General features: G+C 41.2%; 1 protein-coding gene across 16 annotated transcripts in view; it reads right to left on the reverse strand.

The window, feature by feature from the left end:
- Nucleotides 1–20,034, reverse strand: part of KIAA1217 (KIAA1217 ortholog) — a 499,018-nt gene that overhangs the window by 92,348 nt on the left and 386,636 nt on the right. For 13 of the 16 annotated variants that reach the window (XM_009214094.4, XM_009214098.4, XM_009214096.4 and 10 more), the window contains one exon: nucleotides 15,117–15,210. In XM_009214094.4, coding sequence (XP_009212358.2) covers nucleotides 15,117–15,210 — 94 coding nt within the window. Of the gene's footprint in view, nucleotides 1–4,719; nucleotides 5,855–15,116; nucleotides 15,211–20,034 lie in introns of those variants that run through there. The other 3 variants (XM_017962597.3, XM_009214104.4, XM_009214106.4) reach the window with 3 other exon arrangements.

Genomic DNA, 20,034 nt, shown 5'->3' on the forward strand with positions numbered 1-20,034 from the left:
ACCCTATAGGTCAGGCCCCTGCTATTTCTGAGTTGCCCCATTGTTGGCATTGCTATGATTCCTTTTTGTTGTTTGTGTTTTCTTTGGAACTCTTCCTACTCTGTCAAGGGTGCATGAAAAGGAACAGGTTCAAAGAATGAAATGAGAACAAGGCAAAGCACGACCTTTGATGTCACAAGAAAAGAAGAAGACGAAAGAAATCAAATACATGTGTCAATCAACTAAGTCAAACATATTTTCTGTTGCAGGAATATGGAGTGAGTTAGTGCTGCCTGCATAATGGAAAGAGGTCCTCTAGCTTCAATGAAAAGCTAGGTAGTAACACCTTTTATCTGGAGAGACCTTAAATAAATAAATCTGCTCAAAAAACTATTTAATGAGTAGCTCTTCTTTTCTCCCAAATAGTAACATGCTGATGGTCCTGAGAACTCTTAGAGAAGAATTAGAATTCATTTGGACATCCAATTTTTTTTTTTTTTGGCCAATTGTATGCTTTTAAATCAAGTTTTACCCCGTCCCTTCCTTGAACCCTCAATTTAGGCTTCATCTTAAAGCCTTGGTTTTTATACTTCACACATTAACAAGATACCATCACCACTTTGGCTCTATCTTTATATCAGCTGTACTAGTACTCATTTAATAATTTTCTTTAAGTCAGTTTTAAATTGACTTTTTTCTCCTTAGTTGTGACTAAGAATTATAGTTGTGACTTAAGGAATTAATGGATATTAACTCTCAAGTTCTTTGTGCTACCAGTCTTTCCAACATTCATTCAAAACAACATCGTGTAATTATTACCATTTACGAACTGTTTTTCTAGTTGCCACCTAAAATCACTGGTTCCAAGCAATGGACAACTTTGAAAGTAATGTGAGGAGTCATGCATTAACGTTTCAAACAGCATAACTGCAGGAGCTATTTGCCACAGCAAAGAGGCTGTTTTTTAAAATAATGCCATAATACTGTACAACCTTGTTCAGCCAATATTGTTTTATTCAAAGTAGCTCATAATTTGAAACAGCTGCTATTTTTCAGTTGACATGATGGCCTATTCTCCTTCCATAAAAAATACTGGATAATCTAAATCTGGTTAGTTTAAAATCCATTTATTTTTAGTCCAGGCTCATGCATTTCCAATTAATCAGCTCTGGCCTAACTACAGGATTTCTGGTTCTCTTTTAGGAAGATAATCCAGAAGAGAGAGAGAGAGAGTTGTCCTGCTTTCTAGAGGATAAGTGAAAGCTGGCTAGACTCAGTGACCACAAAAGATGGCTAAGAGAAGTCAAATAGATAGTGTTTTTCTAAATCAATCAAGAAGACAAACCTCGTAAGCTCCAGAGGGGTGAGAACAAAAGCAGGGAACAGGCTGAAATGGCACTGCATAGAGACAAGGGTCTGGTCTTGGGAACAGTGACTTGAGATCCAGCCCTATTTTTGCCACTTCTTTATTTTGTGATCTTGACCATGTCACTCCAACCATTCTGGGCCTCCTGGGTCTCAAGGTACAGGGCAATGGGTTACAAAAGATGATGCCTAAGACCTTCTTTCTATTTCTAAAGCCCTAAGACTCCAAATACGTCAGGCCTCTTTCTTTCTTGTTTTCATTTTTAATTTTTGTGCCAACATAGTAGGTGTATGTATTTGTGGGCTACATGAGATATTTTGATACAGCATGCAATGTGTATAATCATATCAGGGTAAATGGGGTGTCTGCCACCTCAAGCATTCATCCTTTGTGTTACAAACATTTCGGTTATGCTTTTCTTTTTTTTTTTGAGACAGAGTCTTGATCTGTTGCCCAGGCTGGAGTGCAGTGGCACAATCTCGGCTCACTGCAAGCTCCGCCTCCCAGGTTCACGCCATTCTCCTGCCTCAGTCTCCCGAGTAGCTGGGACTACAGGCGCCCGCTACCTTGCCCGGCTAATTTTTTTTTTGTAGTTTTAGTAGGGCCGGGGTTTCACCGCATTAGCCAAGATGGTCTAGATCTTCTGACCTTGTGATCTGCCCGCCTCGGCCTCCCAAAGTGCTGGGATTACAGGTGTGAGCCACATCGCCTGGCAGTTATACTCTTTTAGTTATTTTAAAATGTACAATTAAATTATTTTTTACTATAGGCATTATGTTGTGCTAGCAAATACTAGGTCTCATTCATTCTTTCTAAATGATTTTTCTGTACCCATTAAGTGTCTTTTAAAAAATTATTAGTAGTTTCAGGGCTGTTTCTTGAGGGAGCACTGGTGATGCAGGTCAGGTTTGTCTTCTCAATTACAAATCTGCGGTAGCCAGCTCTAGTTCCTCAAAAGCGGACAGAGTATCTATGACTTCTGCAAATCACATGTAAGCAGAGATCACCTGCTCCACAAGAAAAAGTAGGACAGAAGAAAATGTGTTACCAGTAGGCAAAATGTATCTTAAAAGCACTTTTTTCTTTTTAAAAGATTAGCGTGTTCTTCTCCCTTCCCCTAAATTTATATAAAAGTAACACATGCTCATTTGAGAAATGTTGGAAAAAGCATCAAGAGAAACACGGTCCCCTGGAAGCCCTCTAAGGGGTTGGGTCTGGGACCCAGGGAGCCTAGGCTGATGTGGTAGAGAACAGCCTAGTATGGTCTGGGATGCCTTGCTGAGCACCCACAAAGAACACAGAAAAACAAAGCCCAGCAAGTGAAAAATACGTAGGAACAAGGGATGCAACTTGAAAATGCAAGGACATATGTCCCCAGTCAAAGGCAATTTCCGCCAACACCTATACTTATAAGAGCAAAGAAAAGGGATGTGGTTTGGATATCAAAGGGCAGAGGGATGTGGCAAAAACCTCTCATGTGCACTCCAGCCAGCAGCGACTCAGAACTCTTCGGGAGCTAACCCTAGTACCTGCTGGGGAGAAGGAAGGTTCTGCTCCAATCAACTTGGAGTTGTGTTGGTTGTGTAGCCAATCCTGGATTTTAGGCTGAACTGGGGCTGGAAGCCTTGATCCTGAAGCCTGTGTTGGGAGCAGCTGCATCCCCTGTTGATGCTGTTAGCAGTAATTACGTTGCATAACAAGTCACCAGGATATTTTTGCTGCTGTGTTGATGTCTCACTCTTCAGGAGGAGGTGGGAAGAGCAATGTTGAAGGTGAAGTTTGGGCTCTCAGGCAGCTGAGCCAGCTGCCCTAACTTCAGAATCCTCCACCTTCAGCCTTAACATTCTTCCCGGCCCCCTCCTGAGAGCTCTGCGAGCAGACTGAAGGGCAGTGGGCAGGCACAGTTAGCCAGTCTCCATTCAAAGATACTTTCTAGCTCCCAAATCAAGCTCCCAAACAAGCTCCCTGCTCTGTCCTATGGAAACCTTTTTTATGAGCCACACAGCACATGAAGCAAAGAAGAAAACAGGAAAGGTCTGTGTAGTAAAGAGGAAAGAGCCGTTTATCCAAAGTGCTTTTCTCTATCTCTACACTATCTGATGTTCACTGTTTTCATTATGCTCTGAGTAAGTTGTAACCAGGTCCCTGGATAAACAACCAGTGTGATACTAGGTTTTGGATGCTACAGATCTAAAATAAAATAAAATTCCAGAAAAATACAAAATAGTTTATCCTGAAGCCACATAAACATTAGACCTGAAGCTCTCAGCTACTATTGAGGCTGTGCTGTCCAGGACTTAAAAACAAGGAAGACAGCCTGGATTTAAACCCCAGCTCTGCTACTTACAAGTGTGTGATCTTGATCTTGTTCCTCTCTGAGCCTTGGTTTTCCAAACGTAAAATGGGTGTAATAGTACCTATTCCATAGGGTTATGATGATGACTAAATAAAATAATAGATATGATGTAAACCACATTGGATAACAACTTCTCATGTATATTAACTCATCTATAAACTGGGATAAAGATACCCACAGAAATATGAATAAGCAAATGCATGAACACATGTACTTTTGAAAGGAAACAGATTGATTTAAAAGGACATTGCTCCTACTAAATTCCTTTACAGGAAATCAATGCAAAAATATTGTGACTGAATTATTGCAAGAGTTGACAGAATAGTTATCTCAAGTAAACATGATTTCTGTCAAAGACCTTTTCAGGCAATCACTAAACCTGATATAACAGACTTGTTATATCAAGCTTGCTATTTAAAAACTGTAGAAGTTTTAAATGTGATTTTATACAGATTAAATTGCTATTTCTTTAAATTTTTTTCGAGACCAGAATAAAGGCTATTTTTATTTTACAATTTAAAGTGATTTTCATAAGAACAAAATACCAAAGAATTTTTCCCTGGAATGTTAAAGGACACATATGAATTTCCCTCCTCGTTTGTACCATGCCTTCAAATTATCGACTTTGCCTCAGACACTGTATGTAAGTCAACATCTTCATAAAAACACTGAAAATTGTCACAGAGCACATAAATCAACAAGACCTGTAAAAGCAAACTATGTTGGCACTTTAAATCCTTTTCCAAATTATAAGGTTAGCCAGAAACAAGACCACAAGATTTATAGATTGAAGACAGCCCAGTTTAATTTAAGTGGATTTCAAAAAAACAGAATAATGTCAATAACAAAGAGAGGTTTTCTTCTAAGCAGTGTGCAAGAAGTTAAAATAAAACCTAAAATTCCAATTTCCTATTGCATTGAACTTGAATACAGAAGACAAGTTAATGAAAGATAAACGTGCCAGAGCATGAAAAAAAATTCTAAAGATAATATCTTATCATAAAGGCACAGTTCTTACCTTACATTTTCCGTGAGCCTTTCTTTTCTAGAAGAAACTTTCTAGACTCACAGAGACCTCGAAACCACCCCTCTCTCCAATGCTTTCAGCTTTGCCTGTCTTCATGGTGACTAAATGCAAGCCTTGGGTTTTTTACAGAAGGAAGCTTTTAGTCAAAATATGTGGTTTAAAGGAGCAGTATCCACTCTTGTTAAAACTATTTCACGGACATTCAGAGGTTTTGTTTCTACTCTATGAAAGTTAATTCTAAGTAGGAAGGCATTTTTCCTGTCCCGGAAATCAGCATAACTAAAACCAACGCTGAGCTAACGAGAAATGTTTCTTCCATGTGTTCTGTCTGGCAGAAACTGCAAGCCATATCAAGGAAACACGTGATGTTTATAAATACAATATGGCTCATGTTGTCATAACCTCTCAATGACAAAAAATAAAAAAAAATAGTACAAGGAAAAGCAAGCAGCTACGCAGCAGGAAAGATGAGATTTGTATCACTTGGAAGTTGCATATCAGATGTGCATATATTACCTTTTCTTGCTTCTTGAAAAATAAGACTTTGTAACTGGAAGCAGAGAAGGAGCAAGAAAATATCTCCCACGTTCTGGATAGCCACTGTATTCAAATGTGTTTGCCTAGCTAATCATTTCCGTAAGAGTTCTTCCTTATCAATCATAACAGAAACATCTTTTTTGCCTCCCAGAAAAGCACAGTATAAAAAAGATTTCATTACGTATATCACTCATAAATGAGTTCCACAGTGTTACTACCTCCAGCGAATTATAGGACACAGGCAAGGATTTCATCCAGCTTGAACTGTTGTGAAAAATTATAGACGTCTGTATCATTATTGATTATTGAGTTAATTGATTATTGTCCGTATCATTATTGCTTTTTGCCAATATATCTTCAGGATCTTGCATGAGAGCTGAGACCAGAGGAAGGATCTGACTCACTATGGCTGATTGAGTGAATCAGTAAACGCTTACAGTAATGAAGTTAGGTTAACTGCTCTAAAGTCATCACCCTTACGTTATAAGTTTAGAGATATTTGAAATACTGACTATCAACTCAATCTAAAAGCAAGGGGCCAGGCACAGTGGCTCATGCCTGTAATCCCAGCACTTTGGAAGGCCATGGAGGGAGGATCCCTGGAGCCCAGGAGTTCAAAGCCAGCCTGGGCAACATAGAGCGACTCTGTCTCTACAAAGAATTTAGAAAATTAGCCAAGTGTGGTGGTGTGGGCCTGTAGTTCCAGCTAATCAGGAGGCTGAGCAGGGAGGATCACTTGAGCCAGGGAGGCTGAGGGTGCAGTGAGCCATGATTGTGCCACTGCACTCCAACCTGGGTGACAGAGCAAGACCCTGTCTTCAAAATAAAATAAAAATAAAGCAAAATAAAAGCAAGATTTACCCTAGTGAATTATAAACACAGCAAAATCAGATCTATCTTATTTAGATTTGTTATCTAGGGATTTAGCTTACTTTCTACCACAGGTGAATTTAACTCCTGAAAAATCCAGCCCCTCTCCCCACAAAAAAGGTTAGATATGTGTGTATTTCTGATGAATACTTATTTTAATCTGACAAAGAAGATTTTTTTCTATATTGTTATTCTTAAACTTCAGGTTACTAACTTTTTTTTGTTTGTTTTTTTGAGATGGAGTCTCACTCTGTCACCAGGCTGGAGAACAGTGGTGTGATCTCGGCTCACTGCAATCTCTGCCTCCTGGGTTCAAGCGATTCTCCTGCCTCAGCCTCCCGAGTAGCTGGGACTACAGGCACGCACCACCAAGCCCAGTTAATTTTTGTATTTTTAGTAGAGACAGGGTTTCACCATGTTGACCAGGATGGTCTCGATCTCTTGACCTTGTGATCTGCCTGCCTCAGCCTTCCAAAGTGCTGGGATTACAGGTGTGAGCCACCATGCTCAGCCCAGGGTTATTAACTTCTATCAAATTACACCGATGGACTGAGGAAAGGCAGACATTCTTATTTCTCCTTTGGGTCAGTGGCCAATACTGGGATAAATTAGGTAATGTGCTATAAGCCTCAAACATGTACCTTTACAAATCATTGGATTGCCCTTAGTAGATAAGGCACTAACTAACTGAAAGTTGGTGATAGAAAAGGGCTGAAGTAAGTATCTTTTTCTATCCAGGTATTTAATAAGAATCTACTCAGGGCAGAGCACTGTCTGAGAGAGCCACAGGGAATATGAAGATGAATGAAATGGAGACCCTATTCCCGAGAAGCTTAGAGCTGAAAGACACTTAAGATGCGTGGACAGAAAACCAATACCACGTGTTCTCACTCATAGGTGGGAATTGAATAATGGACACAGGGTGGGGATCATCACACACCGGGGCCTGTCATGAGGTGGTGGGAGAGGCGGGAGGGATAGCATTAGGAGATATACCTAAGGTAAATGATGAGTTAATGGGTGCAGCACACCAACGTGGCACATGTATACATATGTAACAAACCTGCACATTGTGCACATGTACCCTAGAACTTAAAGTATAATAAAAATAAATAAATAAATAAATAAATAATAAATAAATACATCATTCATAAGAAAAATAATAAAATGGCGAAAGGAAAAAAAAGAAACATGCATCAATAACTCAGTGCAGGCAGGAAAAGGAGAGTGCACAAAGACAGCAGGGCAGGGAGGTGAAGTTCTATGGAAGTTTCGAGAAGGGACAGTGAGTGGTGAGGTTTGGAAAGAGAAGAGTGAGAGCGGCTTGATGAAGAGAGTGGCTTCTGGGTTAAGTCTTCAGAAATGCGTGGCCCATGGACATGTGGCGATGACTCATGGACATGCTGATGAAGACAGTGGTGGGAAAGAAAGGACGGTAGTGACCACAGGCGTGATTACAAAGGCCAATTCTAGAGTTGGCCTGCCTGGCTCTAAATTCAGCTCCACTTCTCTTTAGCTGGGTAGCTTTGAGCAAGTACGCTGACCTCTCTAAGTCTCAGCTTCCACTTTTGAAACAGGAGGAGAATAAGAACTCCTCTCACATTGCATAGCTGTGAAAATCAAATGGCAGTAAATACGAGCAAATTGCTCAGTATGGTGACTGGCACAGAGTAAGCACATCAGGAATGTTAGTTAGTGATACCACTGTCATTGCATGAGTGAAGGGGATATTACGGCTGGGTCAAGAATGATCTCTAAATAGATAATCAGCTAGGCATGTTTTCTGAAACTTCCATTTCTGTGGGATTCTTTTGTTACCATGGGATGACTTGATAATCCCTGAATCCCAAACCCTTCTTCTCAACCAGAACACTGCCCTGTGAGAAAAAGTGCTCTGAGTTTGGTGGCCACTGCAGACACACATACTAAATGGGCAAACCACTCCTTTTCTTTCCTTTTGTTTTTTTTTATTTTTATGGATATCTTTTATAGTATGCTCAAAAGAGGAGAGAATGAAGCAAAATTAAATATAAAAAGATACCATGAAATAGATGCACAATGAAATTAAGAAATGAAACAAATGTTAATAAAGGATAGTTTGTGTGTTCTGAAGTCTTAGTAGGAACATCATTTCAAAATTGCAAAACTTAAATGGAAATATGAAGGAAGGGAGTCTGTGGGCTCTGTATAAAGGAGCAGAAAGAAGTTCAAATCCAGGGTCTGATACTGATCAGATGTGTGAGCTTGGGAAAGAACTCTTTGGCTTCAGTCTTATCACCTGTGAAAATGAAGTCCGTATACCCACTTCGCAGAGTTACTGACTAATTTAAATAATATGTAAAGTACTTAACACATTGCCTACTCAGCAGACACAAAAAGGTTTGCTATCTTCTATCTAGAACAACGATGGTAGAGAATGAACACTAGTTATATCCTGATAGATTGCACCAAGAAATTAATAGAGTCTCTATACATTTTTACAGTTTTACAGAAAAAAGAAGTCAAAGTGGAGTGTGCAACAAAAGGAAGATGAAAGTAGGAAAATTAAAAAGAGAGTCCAGGAATGAAGCCAACACACAAAACACACGCCACAAATGCCTGTACCCTTGCTGTGGGTGGGCCACAAATTTAATTCTAAGCTTTAGAGTAGCAACACAAAGAGGGAAAACGATCACTTACAAGATTCAAAGTGTCCATATGACAAAAATAAACCAGGAGAAGCACAACTATTTCTGGTGATGAGAACAGAGAGATATTTTTACAGTGGGTCCTCATTAATGATGGAAAATGAAAAATATGGCATTTGTAGGATCATCAGTAGGACACTCAGCGCATCCTGTTTAACAAGTGTGTTTACTCTGCACTCACCAGGGGTTAAGATGTCATGACCGGTTTTCGGAGGGATGTGAAGATGACCCATCTCATAATATGGCTTGTGCCTTTGAAGAGTGTATAGTCTTTTGGATGAACACACATTTAAATGATTATAACACAACACAAATGTGCAACAGGCCCCCAAAAGGGAACGATGAATTCTGACAGGGCATTAGCGAAAGCTTCCTGGAGTAGGTAGTCTTTCACTGGGGCTCTAAAAACAAGTGTTTATTATTTTGTAAAAGATTTTATTATGGGCTGGGCATGGTGGCTCCCGCCTGTAATCCTATCACTTTAGGAGGCCGAGGCAGGTGGATCACCTGAGGTCAGGAGTTCGAAACCAGCCTGGCCAACATGGTGAAACCCTGTCTGTAGTAAAAACTACAAAACTTTGCCAGGAGTGGTGGTGTGCACCTGTAATCCCAGATACTCAGGCGGCTAAGAGAGGAGAATTGCTTGAACCTGGGAGGTGGAGGTTGCGGTGAGCTGAGATCACGCCACTGCACTCCAGCCTGGTGACAGAGCAAGACTCTGTCTCAAAAACAAAACAAAACAAAACAAAAACAAACAGATTTTATTGCGAAAATTTTCAAACACAAGAAGTAGAGAAAACAACAAAAGGCACCCGCATCATCCAGTTTTGACATTTTTCAACATTTTACCAATATTGTTTCATCTACTTCCACGTTTTCGTTTCTTGGTTTGCTGCAGTATTTTAAAGCAAGTCCCATTTGTCATGTCATTTAACCTGTAAATACTTTAGTATGTTCCATCTTTTAAAACATAACCACTAACCTATTATTATGCCTAATAGAATTACCAGCTCTCCCTTAATATCTCCTGATTCCTAACACATGTTCAAATTTCCCAAATAGTTTTAAAGATGTCTTTTACAGTTGCTTTGCTCTTCTCAAAATCTGAAGATGGTGCATAGGCCGCATTTTGTTATTATGGTACAGAAGGCCCCCGAGAAACTTAACTGCGCTCCCTCCCACACTTTTTTTTTCATGCCAGCAATTTGCTGAAGGAATTAGACAACTGTCCTGGAATATGTTAGATGAGTAGAATTTTGAAAGGCAGATATGTAGAGAGGGAGAGTGAATTTGAGACACTTGGAAAAAGAAAACAGGAGACTGAGATGTGGGAAGTAAGAACTGTTAGGTGATTCAGTAGATAAACAATGAAGGTTGTAATTTCAGCAACCACAGTGCCTGGGTTTAAATCTCTGCTACTCTCTGGCTGTGTGGCCTTGGGAAAATCTCTTAACACAAGGAGCTGTCTCATCATCTGTAAATAGGGGGACTTATACCAAGACCTGTCTCAAAAGTTTATCTTGAGGATTAAATAATTAAAATTACTGACCAGGCGTGGTGGCCCATGCCTATAATCCCAGCACTTTGGGAGGCCGAGGCAGACGGATCACCTGAAGTCAGGAGTTTGAGACCAGCCTGACCAACATGCAGAAACCCTGTCTCTACTAAAACAAATACAAAATTAGCTGGGCGTGGTGGCACATGCCTGTAATCCCAGCTACTCAGTAGGCTGAGGTGGGAGAATTGCTTGAATCCAGGAGGCAGAGGTTGCAATGAGCCAAGATCACACCACCGCACTCCAGCCTGGACGGCACAGCGAGACTCCCTCTCAAAAAAAAAAAAAAAAAAATTCCCACAAAAGTGCTTAATAAATGCTCCAATAGGTTAGCTATTGTAAGAATACTGGTACAGGCAGTGGCAGAAGGTTCATCTGTTAGAGACCTTGCAGAGGGGACTGGATGAGCTCTGGTGATCAGGTGAATGTGTTGGAAGAACAAAGGTCCGGCCAGAGAAGAATCATTGACAATTCAATGTTTTACATCCCTTCTTCCACATTCCCCAAAATATGCATGCATACACATACAGGCATACATGCATGTGCACACACATACACACACCCCATCACAACCCCTCCATTCTTCAAAAGGTAATCAAGAAGGATAAAGACGTGAGTAGGAGAAAGATTAGGAATTTTTTCTTCAACAGAAAGGATTGGAAACTGTGGAAATAATCTCCATGTGAAGACACTTAGAAGCTGAACATTTGGGTCTTGAATTCTAGAGATGGCAGAGCTAGGGATATGGCTTCATGGGTCATCCACATCGATGTAATAGTCAAACAAGTGGTAAGATAAGAATCACAAGTGCAAAGGTTCAGAAAAAAAAGAGCAAATTTATAAAAACAAAACAAATAAACCCCAAACTAGAGAAGCCACTTGAACACAGGCAAGAGGAAGAAGAGTTAGGGAATGAAGGAGGCTGAGGTGTCTGTGAATGTAGATGAGGAAGTTAGACACAGCAGTGCCATGGAGACCAATGATTTCTAAGGAGATCACTCACTGGTGTCAAACACAAAGGTCAATAGAAGAGGAGTGGGAGGCAGCAATTACCTTGGGTATTAGGGAATGATTTCAGAAGTAGGGCCAATCTAACAATTGTCTATATGCAAGTAAAAATCGAAGACATGTAAGAGAAATTAAAGGAAGCAGAGAAGAGGGAGAGTATAAAATGATGAGAGCAGAGAGTCTTGGAAAGTTGTCTTAAAGCACACAAGAAGGTGGAGAAGCCCCCACACTATGAAAAAGCCACCAGGTTTGGTGACTAGCAAGTCACCCTCAAAGCAGGAGAATTGTCCAGTTCCTTCAACAAACAGGTGGTATGGAGAAACGTGTACTTTTTGAGAATCATGAAATGGAATGGTTCCATCTTCGAGTTGTACATTTGTGAATTTAAAACCCTGTGAGGACATATATAAATTTTGCAAAAGGGCCTGTTCCATATGGTGAGCTCAGTCCCTTGGGAACTGAATTATCAAAGCTCCTATCTGATGTAAGGAAACAAAAGCCATACAATTAAATGAGATCAGGGTGGTGCGCAGAGAAACAGGAGCCAGGTGTGCTGACTTCCAGCCGAGAACCACAGGTCTCCTTAGACAGACTAGCCTCAGAAACGCTCAGCTAGATGCTAGATGAAAATCTAGATACACGTTTTCCCCACGAAGCATGCATTTCACGCACACTCTAAGGCCTAGTCTAGCACGCTTCCTGAGTAACACATTTCCAATCATAAAACCGCTCTGGGAAGACTGTTTTAGATGGAGAGTTTTACATTTTCTTTTCTTTCAAAGGCAAGATATTACATTCATTGTTTAAGGAAAGTCTCCGAAACCCCTGAGGAGTTCTGGTGTGACTGCTGTTGCCCCTCTGCTTATTCCAACCGGTGTTTTTCATGACATGCATGTTTATTGGTCATAAGCAGGCAGCTGGGAGGTCTGTGCCAGGCTGTCTCTGGAGGCTGGGGAATGAGGTCTAATGACATCAGGGGCAGGACTGCAGTGACTGACTCGTGTGAGCAGTTAGCGTTGAATTCCTTCATGGCCATACTCACATTGCAAACATACGGGAGGATGGAGTTCCCTAACCCCACCCTGCAGCGTGGTTTAGTCTACAACAATTGATCCTTGCTCTGTTCCCTGCTTCTCTTCTCCACCATGGGCAGCTGCTTGTGCAGCTGGGCTCCAGAGGCAGGGCTCAACAAAGCTTCCTGCCCTTTAATGGCAATGCAGCCACATTCATCAAAAAAGGAAAAAAAATTCCAACCTGCAGAGCCAAAAGGTGAGGGCAGCTGAATTCCATGCCTTTTAGTGTCTGCAAACTGTGAACAGGAACCAAGTTGCAAACTGCAGGCATGATCACACCTAGCTGGCTTTGAAATCGCTTTCTATTGCTCATTTCTAAGTAATCCACATTGAAACACAAAAGCTTGTCTGTTGGTTAGATGGTGAACATTTACTGTCCCTTCATTTGGGGACAACGATTGAGTTTCCCACACACACACAATGAGAGCTTAAAGTAGGCTCTGGGTAACCTAGAAAAAGTGATCAGCAGGGTTTCATCTTCAAGGAAGAACAGAACCACTCTGCAGAAACCCGTAGCACATGCTCTGCATTCTGATCAGCTTTGTTCATACGGTCAATATTTGATTCTCTCAGTCCTCACTGATGCTCCTTAGGTAGGTACCAGAGCTTCTGGAGGGTTAAAACAGGTGTCCTTCCAGCCCCAAACAAGATTATCAGAGGCGATTCTGGGGCACCTGTGTGGAAATGGCTCTATGCGACAGGAACAGAGCTCAGCACCATGGAACTCCAGTGTGAAGGCTAGACATATCAAAAAATAAAGATATTCAAAGAGCAAAGACATTGATGAATGTCTCCGAGAAAGAGAATAACAGAGTAAGAAAAGGCAAATGGTGCTGTAATATTTAGTCCATGCTTCACGACTGGCATGACTCAATCTGTCTCCATGTGGCTCTGGTTTACACATAAAGTATAACCGAAGAAATAAACCTCAAAATCCTAGAATTTCTGAAGTAGCAACACAGCTTTCAATTCAAGTCACACATCATTTCTGACACAAAAATAACAGCAGCTGAGTACGTGAGAGGCCTTTCCCTCCAGAAGTGTAGGCTCTGATCCCATAATGTCGTCATTCGTATTCCAGTCCAGAAGGACACAGACCTTCTCCCAGCACTTTCAGCTAGATCTCCTGGCTTCTTTTCTGGTTCTAAACTTACCCCATATGGAAAGCAGAACGGTGCTCCCTGAAAGATGTCTGCATTCTAGTCCCCTCAACCTGTGACTACATCAGGTTATATGGAAAAGGGAGAGTCAAGGTTGCCAGTCAGCTGACCTTGAAATAGGGAGCTTTTTCTGGAGGATTGGGTAGGCTCAGTGTCCTTAAAGTGTCCTTAAAAGTGGATGTAGGTAGGTACCAGCAGCTCTGGTACCTACCTACGGACCACGGAAGCAGGATCAAAGGGAAGCTATCATGCTGGGTTTGAAGATGGAGGAAGAGGACAGCAAACCAAGAAATGTCAGTGACCTCTAGAAGTTGGGAAAAAAAAGAAAAGATTCTCCCTAGGGCTTCTGGAAAAGAATGCATAACTGTTGGTGACCCCTTATATCAGACCAGAGAGATTTCCAGTCTACAGACTCTAGAACTGTAAGACAGTAAATCTGTGTTGTTTTAAGCCACTGAATTTGTCCTAATTTATTACAGCAGCAACAGGAAACTAATATGTGCTATCAGGAAGCAGAGACAGCCTCACTCAGGAACAACACTGCAACTCCAAGACAGAACAGTGTCTGGGTTTCTTTGGCAATAAAAGGTAATCATTTATTTTTTTTTCTAGTTAAACGAGCATCCAGCCAAGTGCTAATCTGTAGAAAAGATGAGAAAAAATGGCACAGTGTCTTCCAAATGTGTGTGTGTGTGTGTAGGGGGTGCGCAGCTGAGAAGCTAATCTTTTTACCTCCCAGTTTTGCTACAGAGGAATGTAGCATTATTTTTAGAAACTCAATTCCTTTCTAGTGGACCTGCATTAATGTGATCTTAAAATCTGCTTTTTCAGTTTCTCCTTTTTTTTTTTTTTTTTAAAAAAAAAACATCCCTGTGTGCTTTGAATGTTCGGATAATCTCCTGAGACAATCTAAATCTAGAGAATTTTAGTTCCCAAATCATGCAGATTTTTGTATTATGCCCTCAACATGGTTCAGAGAGGATTTGATAATATTTAAGACAGCACAACGACAAAATTCTTCCAGGGTAGCTCCTGAATTAGAAGGTGAGAAATTGTATTAGAATGTTAGGACTTGGAAGAGCTCATGTAAGAATATGAATAGATTTTCCATGCAATTGTGCACCTTGCTGTCTGCCTGTTTGTATGTTAGGTTTCCTTTAATTGGAGGAAAAAAATGCAAGAGATCTTCTGAGCCGGTTAATGTATTATGGACCAGGGACCCTTTGATAGAAAGATTTTCAGAATTTATTTAAAGTAAGGAAATAACTCCTTGCTTAAAGATAAATTAGGATGTGCCCGGCCTCTTTTAATCCCTTTGCCCTAAATAACCAGGAAATCTTACTTTTCTACCAAGAACAAATAATGATCCACTAGGTGAGACGAGTGTGGAGAACCCCCCAAAACTCAGCTGTAGAGTATGATTACATCAGGAGTACAAGCAAGAGGAAGGATGCTTTGACCCACTGAATACAATTAAAAATAGGACAGAAACACTTACCCTCAGGTCTCCATTCATAGTTTTTGGTGTGTGATTAAATGCATGTGCAGGATCCTTGTTGTACACTTTGAGGAGTGATCTGTCTTGAATGCTCCTGGAATCAAAAACATCAATAACTATGGCAGATGAAAGAAGCCTGACTTTGGCCATTTCCTTAGCCTGCCCTTAAAGATCAGGTAAAAAACATGAACACACAATGCAAAGGCTATCTACAATACGCCGGTCAAAAGCTATGTGACCATAAAATAGGCAATTATAAATAAGGAAAAGAAGAAGAAAAATGACTTCAGCTTTTCTCTCCTTTTCTTGTTCCTCAGGAAAGTATCATTTCTCCAGTATAGCTCCCCACCCATAAACATTGGGTAGCACGAACTTTCTTTCAAGATGCCGAGTATGGAAAGTTAAGACTTTAAAAAAAAGACAATAAAGTTCCAATATTTACAATACATTCAAAGAGATTTGGTTAATATTTAAATATTTAATTATTTACTTTTCCCAAACACCTGGTTTGCTGCTTATCTAATGAATGAACATGAAAGAAGATTTTCTTTTCTTTTCTTTTTTTTTTTTTTTTTGCCTTCAAACACTTTCGGCAACTGAAAGAAAAGGTATCTGGAGTCCAGAAAAAAAAAAAAGAAACAGTATCACAAACATCTAATATTTTTACTATGCCTTTTTCCTTTCCATAGTGGGTTAGAAAAATAGTTTTTCTATGTACAAATCGAATTGCTGGATGTGAAGAAATAGCAGCAGATAAGTGCTTCTTTTTTCTCCGAACCCAGCTCTTAGAGCCAAGGTGTCATAACGTAGCAAAAGACAGGGTCAGAGCCTACCTTAAAATTATTGAAGAGCACCTGAATATCTACGAAGTTCCTCTCCCTCCATGTTCAGCTTTCATCAGCAAAAGGGCCACCCAGGGCCCTTTTGGCTCTGTCTACACTGCGATCCCTTCCAATGCTGGCTCTGCTAGCTCAGAGAAATGTGTGCAGGAGGACGAATTCCTCTCCTCCAGGTGCAGCCTCATTTAGTAGGCTGACCCAACCACTGGGATTACTGGCTTGTGTTTCTGTTTTAACTGAAGTGGAGGATTCCTGGACTAGTCTTGTTTCTCTTCTTTAAATATCCGCCAGTAATTGCTTTGAAGCAACGACTAGCCCAAGCTTGCACGGTTTCTCCAGTAGCTTGTTAGAAGTCGGCTTGAGGAGGAACCAGCAGCCCTTGTTATTAAAGGGGGCTGAGTGACTATGAAGGGGAGACTCACAGAGGTAGGATGTGGGGATCCACTAAGGGGTCACCACTGGGCCAGAGGAAGGAGTCACAGGCGAGGACATGAAAAAATAGAAAACCTCATGGGAGCCATGAAAAAGACTGTGATTCTGGAGGTATTTAAAATGCATGAGGTTGGTTTATCATGACTTTAGAAACATATTCATCTGAGCTGAACCAACAGTAAAGGCCGGGTTTGCACTTACTGTGGCAATATTTACAACACAATATTCTGACCTGAACTCTCCGTAGCATTTCCCTAAGGAAAATATGAGGAGCCTAACAACGATGATGAAATAGGCAACTGTTTAACAAATATGCTCGCACTTCAGAAACACTGAAGGATGTGCAATGAAATTTGTCTCTGAATTTAGATGATGAAAGTCACTGTCTTCAGTTGAAATCTACATGATACTTTTTTTTTGTCTTTTTTTTTTTTTTTTTTTTTTTGAGACGGAGTCTCGCTCTGTCGCCCAAGCTGGAGGGCAGTGGTGCGATCTTGGCTCACTGCAAGCTCCGCCTCCTGGGTTCACGCGATTCTCCTGCCTCAGCTTCCCCAGCAGCTGGGAGTACAGGTGCCCGCCACCACGCTCAGCAAATTTTTTGTATTTTTAGTAGAGATGGGGTTTCACGGTGTTAGCCAGGATGGTCTCGATCTCCTGACCTCTTGATCTGCCCGCCTCGGCCTCCCAAAGTGCTGGGATTACAGGCGTGAGCCACTGCGCCCAGCCTTTTATTTTTTTGTCTTATATAATGCTGGTGGCGAAAATTTCTTCTACAATTCAAGTAAAATATAATCAAGGCATTTTATGCATAAAATCAAAGAGAGAATAATTCTTTGGAAGCGACATGCATGTGCTCACATAGCATAAACATTATTGTCATCACCAAATAAAACATAGTCTTCATTTGAACATTTTTAGATTCATTTTTTATATTTAAATCAAAGTAACTGAAAAGTAAAATTACAGACAAATTTATAAATTGATGATCTTTCCACTTAAATATTTTAAATGAGAGTTTTTTTAAAAAACATTAGGCTATCAGGCCAGGAGCAGTGGGGTCATGCCCATAATCCCAGCACTTTGGGAGGCCGAGGTGGGCAGATCACTTGAGGTCAGGAGTTTGAGAACAACCTGGCTAACGTGGTGAAACCCCATCTCTACTAAAAATACAAAAATTAGCCTGGCATGGTGGTGCACACCTACAGTCTCAGCTACCCGGGAGGCTGAGGAATGAGAACTGCCTGAACCCAGGAGGTGGTAGCTGCAGTGAACTGAGATCATGCCACTGCATTCCAACTTGGGCAACAGAGTGAGATTCTGTCTCAAAAAAAAAAAAAAAAAGGCCAGGCACAGTGGCTCACCAGCATTTTGGGAAGCTGAGGCAGGCGGATCACGAGGTCAGGAGATCGAGACTATCCTGGCTAACACGATGAAACCCCGTCTCTACTAAAAAATACAAAAAATTAGCCTGGCATGGTGGTGGGCGCCTGTAGTCCCAGCTACTCCTGAGGCTGAGGCAGGAGAATGGCGTGAACCTGGGAGGTGGAGCTTGCAGTGAGCCGAGATTGCACCACTGCACTCCAGCCTGGGTGACAGAGTGAGACTCTGTCTCAACAACACCACCACCACCACCACCACCAACAACAACAACAACAAGTCAGGTTATCAGTACTACAACTTTTAGATCAACAAGATCATCATTTTCACAAACGTCAGCATATTGACTGATGATTTCATTCATTTTATCAACTGGATTTCCATTAAGGAGAATCATGACCTTTTCTTCTTTTTCCTCCCTCTCATTTCTTTTATTTTGTGACTACTTCTCGACTTTCCCAAATGGTGTAAAAAAGAAGTCAAAGTAGCCATACTTTGAAGCTTGGGAAAGGCTCTAGAAAATGGTGACTCATTGTAATATAAAAATCCTTGCACAGGCTGCAAGACAGTGAGGCCCAATTACTCATAATAACCTCGCCAGCCTTGAGCTCCATAATCAAGTGTGGCTTCCCTAAGTTACATGTTTACTTGCTATTACTGTGTCCTTCAATTCCTCTAATTGCAAATGCAGAAATATAAGAGGATTGTTGTAACTGGCAGCTCCGTGTAAAAACACTACATGGGATTATATTACTACAAACATAGTCTTTAAATATAATGTGATTATTTCATGTTTCAAGTTTACACTTTGTGAATGCAAAAAATTTCTTTCGGTGACAGCTTGATTAATAATTTAGTTCAAAACTAAACACGAATTTTCGGGTACTCATGAATATTTAAACACATTTTTAAAAAGCTGTAAGGTTGTGCAACAGATGTAGCATCTATACCTGGAGGCATGTGTCAAACTTTGAAAGTTCTAAATTACTCATACACCTGGGAACATGCCTAAATATGTCATTCGTGATCATTGGTAGATACAGATCACTTTACATTTATTATGTACTAGAGGCATATTTTTAAAAAGTGGTACCCATTAATTCCCTGATGAAGAAACAGGGCAACTTGCTATCCCCCAGGGTGTGGACTCAGAAACCCCAAGTCCTGCCCCCAATGATTTGGTGAGGGAACATTCCAAGGGATCAAAAAGTTCTTGACCAAGAAATGTGGACAGCAGCCGGGTGCGGTGACTCACGCCTGTAATCCCAGCACTTTGGGAGGCTGAGGCGGGTGGATCACGAGGTCAGGAGATCGAGACCATCCTGGCTAACACGATGAAACCCCGTCTCTACTAAAAATAAAGAAAATGAGCCGGGCATGGTGGCAGGCGCCTGTAGTCCCAGCTACTCAGAGGCCGAGATAGGAGACTGGCGTGAACCTGGGAGGCAGAGCTTGCAGTGAGCAGAGACCTTGTGCCACCGCCCTCCAGCCTGGGCGACAGAGCGAGACTCCGTCTCAAAAAAAAAGAAAAAAAGAAATGTGGACAGCCATGTTTGGGGCAGAGCTTGGTACTTAGTTGGCTGTGTGCTTTTGAATAAGTCCTTCAAATTTTATGAGTCTGAGTTTCTGGTTCCATAAAATGAAATGGCTGGATCAGTCACTCAATAACCTGTGGAGTTCTAAAATGTTCAGAGGCCATACTAGCAACTGATTGCTTGTGTTGATCTAAGTCCTGTTTTCCAGGTTGTCTGGTTGGAACAGATCAAATGAGTTCTTCCTGCTATATACATGACACCAAAATGACAATAAAGATGCTTTTGAGCTGGGTGTGGTGGCTCACGCTTATAATCACAACCATTTGGTAGTCCGAGACTAGAGGATGGCTTGCCTCAGGAGTTCCAGACCAGCCTGGGCAACATATGGAGATTCTGTCTCTACAAAAGATTTAAAAATTAGCCAGATGTGGTGGCATGTGCCAGTAGGCCCAGCTACTTGGAAGGCAGAGGTGGAAGGATCATTTGAGCCCAGAAGGTCGAGGCTGCACTGAGCCATGATCATGCCACTGAGGTCCAGCCTGGGTGACAGAGCAAGATCCTGTCTTCAAAAAAGGAGAGATGAGGCTGGGCACGGTGGTCACACCTGTAATCCCCCAGCACTCTGGGAGGCCGAGGCGGGTAGATCACCTGAGTCAGGAGTTTGAGACCAGCCTGACCCACATGGTAAAACCCCATATCTGCTAAAAGTACAAAAAAATTAGCTGGGCCTGGTGG

Source organism: Papio anubis, chromosome 11, assembly GCF_008728515.1.
Source record: "Papio anubis isolate 15944 chromosome 11, Panubis1.0, whole genome shotgun sequence".
Taxonomy (NCBI): domain Eukaryota; kingdom Metazoa; phylum Chordata; class Mammalia; order Primates; family Cercopithecidae; genus Papio; species Papio anubis.